This window comes from Saccoglossus kowalevskii, chromosome 15 (genome assembly GCF_978046115.1).
Source record: "Saccoglossus kowalevskii chromosome 15, keSacKowa6.1, whole genome shotgun sequence".
NCBI lineage: Eukaryota > Metazoa > Hemichordata > Enteropneusta > Harrimaniidae > Saccoglossus > Saccoglossus kowalevskii.
In genome coordinates this window covers 13,249,748-13,264,021 of record NC_140655.1, presented here as the reverse complement: position 1 = coordinate 13,264,021, position 14,274 = coordinate 13,249,748, and the positions used below count along the sequence as shown (strand labels likewise).

Sequence of the window (14,274 nt, the reverse complement as noted above, 5' to 3'; positions counted from 1 at the left end):
TTTTTACACCATACTGTAATGCTTCATTTATTATAATGTTGAAATCTACACCACTGTGTGAAACCAATCTACGGCTACAAAGCCAGAAACATCATTACCTTTTGTGCAATTTCACTGGAATCACATCTGACTTGAGGTCTCTTCTGTTGTGCATGATACGGCGCACCTATACCCATTTCACTATCTGCTTTCATCGTTAATTCAATGTAGTCTTTACCATCTGTAAATCAACATAACCTGATAATTACCTTTCAGAACGATTGAAAACCACTCGCCTTAAGCCAAAATTACACCTTTATTTATCGATCTGAGCAAAACATGCATGCAAAAGTTTGGGTATTAATCAATGTACACTGAAATGGCAGTTATTTTGTCATGCCAGAGTAGTCTTAAATTAACCATTTGCAGCAGTATTTAAATATGCATTGCTGATAATGTAAACAAGTTTTTTTTATGTTCACTGCTGAGAGGGTGATTACAGCTCATGTCGAGCATTTAGAGATGCCAATCCTGGTTCTCTAATCGGACGATGATCAGTTTGTTTCCACACATTTACACACACATTTTGCCATGTTGCAGTGCAGTCTTGGCGCTCATCATGTGCAGCAATCTTCAAGGTGAAAACAGCAGATAATTTTGTTTGTTGATTTTTGACTTTTAGAAACCCATCCCACATCAACATGTGGCCCATGGCACCATGGTTTTGATTTTCACATGTACTCGCAAGTGCAGCATTTATGCGTCTCGTCAAAGTGATTTCAAATCTTCATGAGGTGCTATTTACATGTAGAAACAATACTGTAGAATACTTTATTTTTATTTGGAATTCATTTTCGCTGAAGGAATGTTTCAGTGAAAATAAAATCCAATCCATACAAAACGCCTAAAAAAGTGTTTTCAGCGAAAATTAATTCCAGCCAAAATAAAGTATTTTACAGTATGTACTATATACCTTTCTGCATATGCTGTGCCCCATATAAATCAGAATATAGAACAACCAAGACAATTTCCGTAAGTTCAATATTGCTTGGGTCTCCTCCAAGAAAGTAAACCTTCTCTGAGCTGACCAGTGCACATAGATTGCCACCATCTTTGTTGTCTCTGTCAACTCGTAACTGTTCCAATGCTATAAACCTGTAAACAAACAACCACATAATGCATTTTGTACACCATAATGCTATTTCAAACTTGTGAACACTGTGCTAACATTTAAAACACCATAACTTTTTCTGATATAAAGTTATTCTTTTGGTATAGTTGGTATTTTTATGAAATTTCTTCAAAGTAGAAGCCTACTCATTAATGCAAATACCCTGAGATTTTGCAGTGAATTGTACTCCAGGGCAATATAAGGATATTGACTTAAAGTTAGGGGTCATCTGCTTAATTTTCAAGAAAATGATGGTTGTATTTTAGTGAATAGTTGCCGTTTTGGCAGTATTATAATGCTTTTCCCATAAGGTTCCAAAATCAGAGATATTATGCCATATCAGATGACATAATCAATATTTCAAACATAAACTGTAAAAAATGAGGGAACATATCATTTTGGTTATTAATCATTGTCAAAAAATGAATAAGATTACATCAAATTTTCCTTTTTCCAGTGTGGTTGTTATTCTATTGTATGTACCTTTCAGTTAGATCGCCATCATTCAGATGTAGCAATTTCACCTGTGCTTCAGCCGCGTTTTCACTATATTTCGTCAACATACCACCAGGACCAATACAACAACGTGGTTTACGAACACGAGATGGTTGCACCTGAGCCAATTTGCTGGAATCTCTGACAGCAGCAGCAGCACTAGCGGCCAAATCCAAGACTCCAGCGGCAGGTTTAGTTACGGTCCCTACAACACCTTTACTAAGACCTTTTAAGAAGCCCTGTAAAATAATATAAGATTATTGTGAGAATATTGCATGAAGGCAGTACAATGTGATCCTGTACCACCTGAACACATACTTTCTGGTATTTTCTTGATAACCTTATTTATTATACATCTTTTTACTGCTTGTAGTATTGATCATTTACTGTGACATACTTTATTTTAGCTCGATTTAATTTTCGCTGGAAAGACTGTGTTTTGTATGGAATTTATTTTCACTGATTTTTTAGCAAATTGAATGTAAAATATGGGAAAAAAGGTATATTCACTGGATTTTATTTTCATTGAATCACTTCTTCAGCGAAAATTAATCCCAAGCGAAAATAAAGTATTTCACAGTAATGACAAATTACAGCCTGAACTTCCAAGGAAAAAACATTTTGCATTATGCGAGCATTCAGTGATAGGACTCAAATTATGTCATGAACGTGCTATAGTGCTTCTGAAGACAAAAAACAAATTTGAATACAATGTCCATAGCCTGGATTGAATGTTTTAATGAATGCAAAATGTAGAACGTTACATTTCATTGTTTTCAGTACTAGATGTATAAAAAATATTCTATGAAAATGCTGCATTGCATATTAAAAAATTATGCTCAATGCTTGAGTTAGCATGGAAGTCTTAATTCAGTGAAAAGCACCATAGATGCTGAATTTCGTAAACAACCAAGGTATTTTAATCATGATGTATATGTCAAACAAGACTTGTATCGATGACAGTAATATAGCCTAAGTCACTTACTTCCACACCGTCCTGGGATGCGCCATCATACGTCTGTGTAAACACACTAGTCAACCCACCGACAATGCCAAAGCCAAGTCCTTTCAATCCGGCTACAATGTGATCTTTACTACTACCACTATGCGATGAACGAATCGTCTCCCGGATGTCTTGATGTCTACTGTCCATTGCTATGGTTCCGATACCATCTGACAGGGAACCAGTCATCTGATAAGACAAGCAATAGAATTATAAACATATATGCAAGAAATTTTGTATTCGCTCTCTTAAAGTTTCAATGATAAAAAAATAAATGATTTTGTAGGTTTTATAGTGTGCTTTTATGTAGAAATTAGGGTAACACATGTACAACAAGCTTCTAAATGTATGAAAGAATAGACTATTTTATGTTCAGTGCGAGATCCTGCACTATGCGTGAAACCAAACGTAAAAACAGGACAAACAAAGGTCATAGCACCGTAGTGGCGTCAAACATCGCATGGGATTCGGCAAACGCGAAAGTATTTTGGAGGATATTTTCGTGCTTAATAATGTGCTGTACAATTTCGATGATGGTCAATGTCGATGAAGTGAGAGTATCTAAACACAATATTCTTTCATCTTTGAGCTATAAAAAAAGAAATCCATAGTTCAAAAACAAGTCGTTTGATTTTTGCAGCAGATGTTCGGCCCTCGTCTTTCACGCAATACGTGAACGGAAAATCACGTATTGGGACTCACCTTTGCAGCTGAATTTGAGACACCATGAGTGACATTTTCCACAAATCCAAATAAATTACCATGTTTGACTAATCCTGATACACCATCACGTACGTCAGTCAGCAAACCTACTGGGTTACCGAGAAAATCAAACGAACCAAGGATCTTAGCAGCTTGGCTCTTCAGTTCCTGTACACAAATGAGAGAAATGCTTGAGTACGTTATAGATACCTCACTGATATTTTAACACTAAACGTGGCAATATTATACCGTACCTGTTTGACTCAGCGCTCATGTTCGACTAAAGTTCCCATCGCCCTAAAAGACACGATTTTGTGGTAAACTCAGTTTATGTGTGCTCTAACAGTATTTGAAAAAAACTAAATAGCACAATGGTATCATTTTTTTTATCGCTGTGGATAATAATTTCAAGCAATTACCTGCATGGTGCAAGATATTCATTCTGAAAAAATATCACTAAAAAATGATTTTTTTTGCTGATAAGATGCAACTCCTTATTAGCATATTATTCATAACCGTATTTCCGTGAACTCTCTTTGACGGTAGGAGTTGATGCAGTGCAACAACCGTACATAATGATTAGCTTCAGTTAGAATATAACATCTTATGAGTACTGTACTACATTTTCAGATTCAAACACAAAATAACACTACCACTTTATGAGTCTCTCACCTCGGTATAGTGTTTCAGTATCGCAGTAACAAGAAAATCCCTCGTTTCAAAGGGATGATGTCTTTCAAACGGATCCAGATAGACGTGGGCATCTTCAAACTTAACCAATGGGATACCAAGCTTGGTTTTCAGAATCTGTAGTTCAGGTGGCAGCTTTGTTGTTAGCATACTCAGACGGATCTGCGTAGCATGCAGCTTTAACAGTTCAAAATAGTATCTAGCATTCTGCTTGTCTGCTATGAGTGCCCTGTACATAATATATAAACCAAAGATTGTGTGATGTGAATATTAATTCATAATAAGGCCAAGCCCAACAAAAAAATTGCTCAGGTAATTTGTTTGTTGTAAACTCCCAAGTACACCGAAAGGGGGGGGGGGCGTATCTTGTTAAAATTCAGCGATAGTTGTAGTACCATTTGATGTTGCAAGATACTTCATAAAAAGCAATTTACCAGCTGCCTCAAAATAAAATATTCATATAATAATATTTTCACAGTATTACTATTTATTTCTTATTGTTTTTATTGTTCCTTATATCCTTATTGTTTTCTAATCTAGATCCCAGTGGGGATACGATATTGTTATTGTTACAATGATAAAAGATTCAAATTTTTATTTATTTTTTGTATAAATCATTATCGATCTAATTTAGATGTAATTTTATATACAGTTTCTAATATGCTTTGTAAATAATCTTTACTTGACTCAAGGAAAACAAAAAAAATCAGCAGAATTGAGGTGTGTGAGTAAGCTCTGGCCTTATTTATTTTTATTCATATTTATTCATTTTATATACTGCATATTTTAATAACAGTCTTGTTATTTCATATAAATGCTATGGTTATCTACCACACCTTTATCTGCATGGGAGGTGACCATTATGGTAAATAAGTAACCTACAGTACAACTTTCATAACCATGCATTCATTGCAGCAAAGTTGTCCTTTTATCGTCTTTGAGTCACGCTTATTTGCTATCACATCAGTAATAATCTCACCGTTGGTTCTCGTATTGGTTTTCATCCATTTTCTCAATTTCTGCGTCACTCTGACCATAACCGGCAAATTGCAGCAGTTTGAAAAGCAATAGCTCTTCAATAATCAAAGTCATTTTGCGTACTGTTAAAATTAAACTCTGAAGAAACATAAAATTAAAAATAATTAATATTCACTTCAACACACAGACCTGATTCTCAAATGGCTGCAGAGTTTTCGTTAAGCGCGAGAGCACGCAACTTTATTTTGTCGACAAAATAATGTTTTATTCTCCACCTGCAGCGCATCAAATGTTACATCAAATACTGTGGTTTCCATAGTCACAGAAACAGGAGACGTGATGATGGTAGAGAGGGCAAAAACAAATATTGTGGCTCTCTCGCTAAGAGCGAGATCGTGTTGCCACTTTCAAATAAAGCATCAGACCATGGAAAGAAATTCTGAGCATCTGATTACCCTAACTACCCTAATTTATTTTGCTGCTCCTAGAATTGTTAAAGTTCATAAAAAGGAGGAAAAAGATAAAATTAAACAAAATAAATAAAAAAGATCTGAATTGAGAAATCATGTCGACTGACATTGTACACAGAAAAACAAGATGTGAATGGAAACGTGATGTTTGAAATTTTTTTTCAAAATAATTAGCATTAAGCAATGGCCTGTTGCCTTATCAGTGGTCATAGATTACCCAATGTCACATGTTCCAAGCCAAACCATTATACCTTGTTTTATTTTTAATAAATTATAATTATACATGAAAAAGAACATAAATATATTACAACATGAAACACTGGATTCACACTTCAGATCACACCAAGCGCCTCACCACTGCATTACAGATGCACAACCTACAAATAATAATATAGTAACAAAATTCCTATTACGTACCCTGAATAACTCGGCAGTAGGAATGTTACTGTGTATTTTTGACAACTTGAGGTGTAGTGCTGGTAATGTTACATCCTCATGGTCACTTGGAGTCACAAATAATGTGGCAGTACGATGTGTTGAGATCAATTGATTATCCACCTGTCGATAAAAACAGCTAATGTATCAGTAAAGCAAGTGCTGAGTCAATTTACCCTTACGAAAAACTTCTGTAGAATTCTATAGAGTTCTATAGAATTCTACAGAATTCTATAGAATATCTGTGGAATTTATTTCTATGGAATAAATTCTTTTAAAATTCCATAGAAAATCTGTACAATTTTGAATGTTATAGAAGTGTAGAATCATCATGTAAAGCACATGATTATCTACTTCACTGATACCAGACAAAACAGACAGACGCACACACAAATTGACACACATACACAGACAGATGCACAAACAGGCAGACACACACACAGACAGTCGCATACACAAATTGACACACACAGATGCACACAGACATATGCATACAGACACATACAGACAGAAGCACAGATCGACAGACAGGCAAATACAGAGAAAGACACAAACAGTCAGACAGATGCATACAGACACATACACAGACAGATGCATACAGACACATACAGAGACAGAAGCACAAAGACAGATGTATACACAGACAAACGTACACACTGACAGATGCGTACACACAGACACACACACACTGATGTTATACTTTTCGTTACCTGTATATCACTAATACTGGCTTGTAACTCATGTCCATCCAAAGTCTGTGTATAATTAACATCAATTCCACGGAATGTCATAAACACCAATTCCTCAGGGACTTTATTGATGACAGATATACCGATACCACCAGCAAGTTTCACAATAATCTACAGGGTGAAAAAAGTATTTTAAATGGTTAGCATTAGTGTGCGATTCTTCCAAGCATAGATTTTTTCAAAATTTGATTTCACTCAAATGAAATTAAAATTTATTATCAAAAGCCTTCCATCAAATTGTTAAGTAATACATTAACAAAATGAATAGTGGCTTGCAGAAATACAAAAACATTGATTATTGAAAACATCCACGGATAGCCAAAATGAATGGGGAAATCAACAATTAAGCCTTGCCTTAGGGATCACCATAGGAATCACTAAACATGGCAAAGAGAAAGCAATAGGTAATGTAAACATACATTGAAATCATAACCTTTTCACCACCCGACTTTTCCTTCTCAATTTTTCTGCACTATTTTTTCCATATTCTTCAATATTTCTGGAAATAAACCTTAATTTTGGAGCCAACAGACAAAATGTTGGTAAATTTTCAGTTTTTACTCAAAAAATTTGACTATTTTTGTCTGAATCTTCTGAAGGAAAGTGCAGACTATAAACGGAACTATTTTGTGAACTGGTGGTGAAAAGGTTAATACATCTTGAGACATCAATCCAGCTTTCAAGTCATCAATAATAAATCCAGTTTTCTAAAAAAAATGCAATGGTTATCATCACATGAGTGAGTTCAAAAACTCATTCAATGCATTGTAAATAAATTACAAGTATTATATTCACCTGTTGCTCTTTAACAGGTTTGTCTCTATCGTCTTCTGTTTGACTACTGCTTGACAGATGTCTTTTTCTCATCTCTATACCTTTTTCTTGAATTAGAATGTATTCTTCAGAAGAGCTTTCATGCACTGAGCTCTGTTCTAGTTGCTGTAATACCAGAAATGAATCATTAATACAGAGAAACCATTGACATACGCCACACAACAAAATATCATGCTTTGCGGATTTACATTCAATTTAAATTTGTCAGAACAACTTTGTGGCTATTTGCACAGACAAGAAAGATTCTCCAGAGTACATGTATGAATTACGAATATGTTTTTCAACAAAAAGTAATTGATAAGCAAGTTTGCTTGTCACCCCTGGATTTTCACTTGTATATCCTGTTGAGCAAGTTTTTGGGAGATTTGGCTTCATTCAAGAACAAGAAAACAAATGATACCATTGTCAATATACGGTAAAACCTAGACCACCTAGACCTAGAGGTATAAATAAAAAGCGTCTGAGACCATCCATTTTCAAATGTAAACAGAAAAAGTTTATGTGCCCAAATCAATACTTTGTAACCAATTAAAAAGAGTAATTGAATCTTGTACTTAAGTTTGTCATGATGAGCTGATGTGCATAAAAATTGAACTCCAATTCGTCAAATATGGTCATGTGACAACATCAAATTTATGAAACTTATCTGGTGACATCTTTTTGACTATATGTTTGTGATGTAACACTGAACACTACAAAAGCATAAATTTGAAAGTACTCACTCTTCATTCCTCCCAACATAAGAAGTGTAAAGAAAATATTCCAACTCACAACACTCATTGGTTGTGGCATCTGCCCAGTGGCTCAAAAGAAATAAAACTGTTCTTTGTTTGGCGTACATACCAATGTTTCTATTTGAAAAGTTTTTCACAAGACATAAATGCTACTATGACTGTGTCTTACCCTTAGTCTGATATCAGATATCTGTAGTACTCTGGTAGGTCCATCAGCAATTACCCGACAAGACAATACACCGGAGCCAGGTCGTAGTTTCTGTCGACTTACAGCTTGCTCTACCGGTATATTATCTTTGGTTGCTCCATGACCAGGACCCAATACAGCAATGTTTCCTACAAACATACAATTATAAATTACAAACTCTTTCTGTTAGACAGACAGACTGGCATTATTTTGAAGTTGTTAAATAAAAATAAACTTTTACCTTCTTTCATGCCAAGAATTCCATCTTTCGCCTGGACAAACAGACCACCCAATCCACAACAAAGTCTTCCATCCTATTTAAAACAAATTGTAAATAAAATCACTAAATAAGTTGTGACAAAGAACATACTTATTTAATTTGATTGCATGAAAACATTGCATGTTCACTTCCAGTTGCTGACAGGTAAACAAGTGATGTGGGTGAAGATGGAGATACAAATTGAACAACTGAGAAGTTCCAAAGTCCTCATTCAAAATACACATGACTTATTCCAGTGCAAGGCAACATTTCCAGATATTACTGTAGTTACTAATATTCAGAAAAAGTTTATCATTATTAATTATATGGATTATTAGACCTGGCAAAAATTTTACAATAATAAAAATGCTCCACCAGCTTCACACAAACTATTTTTTTTTTCTACCAAAATTTCAGCCAATGTCTCTTTTTATCCAACCTTGTGTTTTGGTCAAATGTTTTTTTCTTTCAGCCAAATATTTGGTGAAATTGTACAGCAGCAAGTTGAAAAAACGTTTTCCATTTGGATTTAGTTATGTGTACACTTACATTTACATCATATAAAAATAAATTTGTCCAGAATTAGTACACACTTTTATACTTTATTTTTGCTTGGAATTAATTTTCGCTGAAGAAATGATTCAGTGAAAATAAAATCCAGCGAATATACCTTTTTTTTATATTTTACAGGCAACTTGTCAGAAATCAGTGAAAATAAATTCCATACAGAACACCCAATAACTCTTTTCAGCGAAAATTAATTCCAGCTAAAATAAAGTATTTCACAGTATTTTTACAATTATGGTGACCTCACACAATGTCAGTAATAACATATATTTATCAGTAAAAGTTTAGTAAATGTCACCAGTACACACCCATCTGTGGATATGTTTAGTATGTAGAGTAGGAATGTTTTTATCAACAGTGAACCAAACTTACTGTAGAATACTTTATATTTTCGCTAGGAATTTATTTTCGCTATTTTCGCTGAAGGGATGATTCCGTGAAAATAAAATCCAGCGAATATACTTTTTTTTTCTATATTTCACATTAAACTCATCAAAAATTAGTGAAAATAAGTTCGATACAAAATGCCCAAAAAGCCTTTTTAGCGAAAATTAATTCCACCGAAAATAAAGTATTCCACAGTAGTTTATGACTGTACTGTATAATTCTTAGATAACTAAGAAAATCCCCAGCACCTGGTTGTGTCTTTGAATCAAAGAAATCTACGTATTAGCTACCAGGTAATAAGGGCATATGTTGATGAAGATATTTCTCTAAGATTGGCAGCGTTTTCACCACTTCTAGAAATTGTCTTTTGCCAGACTTTGAGGTAAATTTGACATTCTGATCACACATTGCAAAACTTACTTTTGAAAAAAAAATATGTAAAATTCCTCAGGAATTCAATAGAATCTAAAATGGTAACCCAGTAAAATTTATAAATCAAAGAAATCTACGTATTAGCTACCAGGTAATGAGGGCATATGTTGATGAAGATATTTCTCTAAGATTGGCAACATTTTCAGCACTTCCAGAAATTGTCTTTTGCCAGACTTTGAGGTAAATTTGACATTCTGATCACACATTGCAAAACTTACTTTTGATAAAAATAATGTGTCAAATTCCTCAGGAATTCAATTGGATTCAAAATTGTAACCCAACAAAATTTCTTAGCAAAATCAATGTCCAATGGTACAAATCCTAGATTCTGGGTATAAAATTATAATGCTGTGTCTCATATATAAACATAATGTAGATGTCAACTTCTATATATATATTATATTACATGTTTGATGTTTACATTGTAGAATAAGCTTTTTATATAATGAGTTGTCAATTAAGGGAAAAAAGGATGGGTCAAAGGTAAACACTAGAAAGCATAGTTTTCATTCAGATTTTGACAAAATATAATGAGTGACTTACATTAGTGAAGTACCATGTTTGATGCTTTTCTCTTCTCTGGTCAGGTTTTTTTAGTTTCAGTGGTACGTAGGCATTACCACTGAATGACAAACCTGCGCTGTCCAATACGTAACCATCTATGGTTGTACTGCTGTTAGTTTTACGTGGGTTTCTTGGAGGGGACGAACCTTCATGTCGTAATAAACCCATACTAGTCATCCTCCATAATTGAGAACGCTTACCAGGTTCCTGTAAGCAATGGTAACATATTGGTAAATAGTTAATTAATATGCAATTAGCTGATTAGTACGCACAGTTCCAAAGACCTCATTCAAAGAGCAAAATAACGTCACATTTAGGCCACCCTGACAATTGCACGACTTTTGGCTATGATTTTGTCGTGGCAAGTCATGCCATTTTGGGGCACGAACTGGGAGGCTCCCGCACTGTTCACGACTAGTTCATGACGAGTTCACGAACAGTTCACGAATGGGTGCCCATCAGTGTCCACATTGACACGAAATGGCATGACGAGTTCATGCATGGTTAGCACATACTTTATGCACTTTCCGCATTGACGAGTTTGCGTAATTCGGACGTGAGCTGTTCGTGAACTATTCTTGGCAGTTTGTGGCATGGCGGGCACTGCCACGCACTGGCACACATCCTCCTGCGTCGTCCAGACGAGGTCACGAACAGTTTGCGTATAGTTCACAACCCAGTCGTGAAATTTTGTTGTGACCAAAATTTTGAACATTTCAAAATTCTCGACCCGACATGGAATGCAGTCACGACGGGTTTACGCACACTTCACGCCAGTTTACGACTACTTTGCACACTGGCATGACTCAAGTCGTGCCAATGCATGCCACAAAATCGTGCAAGTGTCAGGGTGGCTTTACCTTCTTTTTGATGACCACGGAACCATCTTTTTCAACATCCAAGACTAACTGTCTGCTTTCTATTTCTTTAATCGTGCCAAGGACATGGGGTTTACCTGGTTCCAAACAACTAAACAGAAAATAGATAAAACATATAAGACAATTTTAAAAGGAACTAACCATATTTTCATTTTACTAAATTGAGCCAGACTTACTTTAAATTCAATCAATAAAAAAACATCATAATTAGTTCTTAAATTTGTCAACAACCTTACCACATGTACTTACTGACCAAACAAATTCTGATTGACTCAAAAATGTCATGAGGCTGCCATATTTCAGAACTTATCGCCTAAATCACCTTTAAATACCAGCTAGCAACAATCTGAATTTTAGGGTCAAATCGCGTAATGCCTAATTTTAATTGATATTGACCTTCTTATGAATTGGATCATCCAAACTCATACAACTTTATTACAATATGAGATCAATACCTTGTAAATGTAGTGGTGAAGGCAATGTAAATAAAGTTCTCATAAAATAATCCCTCTCCTTCCCCTAGTTTGTCAAGGTGATATGTTCCACATGATCCGCCTTGTACAGCACATGACAGCTTTGGCGACAGCGTTGGTTCATCCCAGGCATAAGGCACTGTAAGAAAACCACAAACGATAACTGAACATACAATAACAAGTCATTGGAAATGACACAGTCCCTGTTAAATTTTTGAAAGTTCTCTCTGTGCTCATCATATTAAAGTGGAGGGGTCGTCGCAAGTGTTGCTTTGAAACTTGAAATTCGAAAACATGTTGCGCGACGACCCCTCTGGTTTAAGACATAGCAAGGAAAAACATAGACCACAAGTCAAAGTAAAAAAAAAAAAAAATTGAGGTGCATGGCTATGTTATTGCACTTGCTAAAATTGTATGTAAGTATGTTTGAGAAAATGCAAGTCTGAGGATGGGAATGAGGCACTAAAATTACATTACCATACATCTCATGAATATGAATGCTTGTTGCCATGGTGCCCTACAATAAATCTTTACATGGGGCTTACAATGTTAACATAATGACATAAATCTTGGAAATATAGTAGTAAGGCGAAAAAGTCAGATGGCTGTCAATCGGCCATCCTTGATCCGACATGTATCCTAACATGTATAAAGTATGTGCCAAATTTGAATGAAAACTGACAAAGCATGTCCAAGATACCACATTTAAAAAAAAAAACAAGATGCCTGCCAGTCGGCCATCTTTGACCCAATTGCGAAAGAAATTGTCATGGACGAGGTATGTAAATGTGTCGAAATGGACATAGTGCGAGTGGTTAGTGCTAGTAGCACTAATCCGAAAAAGTACTAGATCTAGTGCTAAAATGGCACTAGATCTAGTACTAAAATGGCACTAGATCTAGTGCTAAAACGGCACTAGATCTAGTACTAAAATGTACATAGTGCGAGTGGCATTGATATCGCGTTGTCAACGACGTCGAGACATCTCGTAATTGTCTGAAAATAAATTAATATTTACGTAAAGTTGTTGTATCTTTCATTTATTGGTAATGTGCTACAGTGGGGAAATTGAGTATGTACATGAATGTCATTGTCCACGTGAATCGTAACTAATAGACCTTTGAAACAACGCGATCGGCCGGGAAACTAGCTCCATGGTCAGTGAAACTGCAGGTCGAACTTCGCAATTTTTACAAATTGTGAATAGATACACTGTATGAAATGGTATTGTGTGGAAGTTTGTGTTTTCAACTTCGGCGTATGTAAACTTGTAACTTGTATGTAAATGGTGGAATAAAGCGTTGATTTTTTTTTAAATCGCTGACGTGCCGTTTTATTTCTGGTCGGCGCCACACTCAATGAAAATAGATCTTCGTAAATGAAATTATGATGGCATATATGAACTAAATAAAAAATGTGTATACTGCTAGTCTAAGTCCCGGGTCCCTGTAAAGCTCGGCGGATTTTGTGTGTACGGCGACCTGTGAATGGGCATGTTGCTCAGTACCGCTGGGAACCAGACAGAAAATGAATCGTTGTCTGGTTGTCATGACATTGACCTTTGCGGACATAATCAACCAATGGTAAAAGTGGATTCACGCAATTCTTTTGTTACATTGTACCACTGCGGTACTAACGGGAAAAAGCCACGACGCTATTGTTTTAGCTTTACCCTGTGATCGTTTGTCAATATTCGTTCACAAACATTGGTCACGTTAGCTCTTAGCCCCTTTTTACAATGGATTACGCTAATCTCAAGCATTCAGTAATATTCGGAGCATGGAGGTATTAACGGAAGGGTCCACAACGCATCTCAAGTGACCATTTAAGCCTGGCTTATTTCCTTTTTTTCAACCCAAGTTAATCCTGATATGGACATTGTGTAGCTCATCTTTGATGTCGATGATAGTTTGCGATTGCTTACACAAGTAACCAGTTAGCGGAATATGATATACCTCGCCGATTTTTTAACGTGACCATATTATATATGTCTAGACACTTTCTCTGCAATGATATTTGTTAGGAGTCCTTAGGATTTTTTGTTGTAGACTCTCGAAATCTTGTACTTGTTACAGTTGCTAATAATTAAAACATGTAAAATCTGTGAAGTAACAAGTTCGTCTGTTGAATTTCCGGTTGTGAAATGCGTATTTTATTAAACCCTTCACAGCTTTATTCAAGAGCGTGTTTGGAGTGTGAATGGATAAGCTTCGTTTGGACAAAGAGCAGTTATCACTGTAAACAATGTTAAATTATTCTTCTAATGCTCAGTTCATCTTTTGAAAAT

The 14,274-nt window shown here is 35.4% G+C and overlaps 1 protein-coding gene across 1 annotated transcript in view; it reads right to left on the bottom strand.

The window, feature by feature from the left end:
* The window catches only part of LOC100367057 (intermembrane lipid transfer protein VPS13D-like), an 88,597-nt gene that overhangs the window by 2,874 nt on the left and 71,449 nt on the right, over positions 1-14,274 (bottom strand). The window contains exons 58-72 of the mRNA XM_085508442.1: positions 11,970-12,126; positions 11,497-11,605; positions 10,616-10,843; positions 8,669-8,741; positions 8,410-8,576; positions 7,468-7,611; positions 6,634-6,783; positions 5,906-6,046; positions 5,020-5,156; positions 4,023-4,269; positions 3,351-3,518; positions 2,631-2,837; positions 1,634-1,884; positions 953-1,134; positions 99-220 (exon numbers count right to left, since the gene is read on the bottom strand). Coding sequence (XP_085364568.1) covers positions 99-220; positions 953-1,134; positions 1,634-1,884; positions 2,631-2,837; positions 3,351-3,518; positions 4,023-4,269; positions 5,020-5,156; positions 5,906-6,046; positions 6,634-6,783; positions 7,468-7,611; positions 8,410-8,576; positions 8,669-8,741; positions 10,616-10,843; positions 11,497-11,605; positions 11,970-12,126 — 2,483 coding nt within the window. The remainder of the gene's footprint in view (positions 1-98; positions 221-952; positions 1,135-1,633; positions 1,885-2,630; positions 2,838-3,350; positions 3,519-4,022; positions 4,270-5,019; positions 5,157-5,905; positions 6,047-6,633; positions 6,784-7,467; positions 7,612-8,409; positions 8,577-8,668; positions 8,742-10,615; positions 10,844-11,496; positions 11,606-11,969; positions 12,127-14,274) is intronic.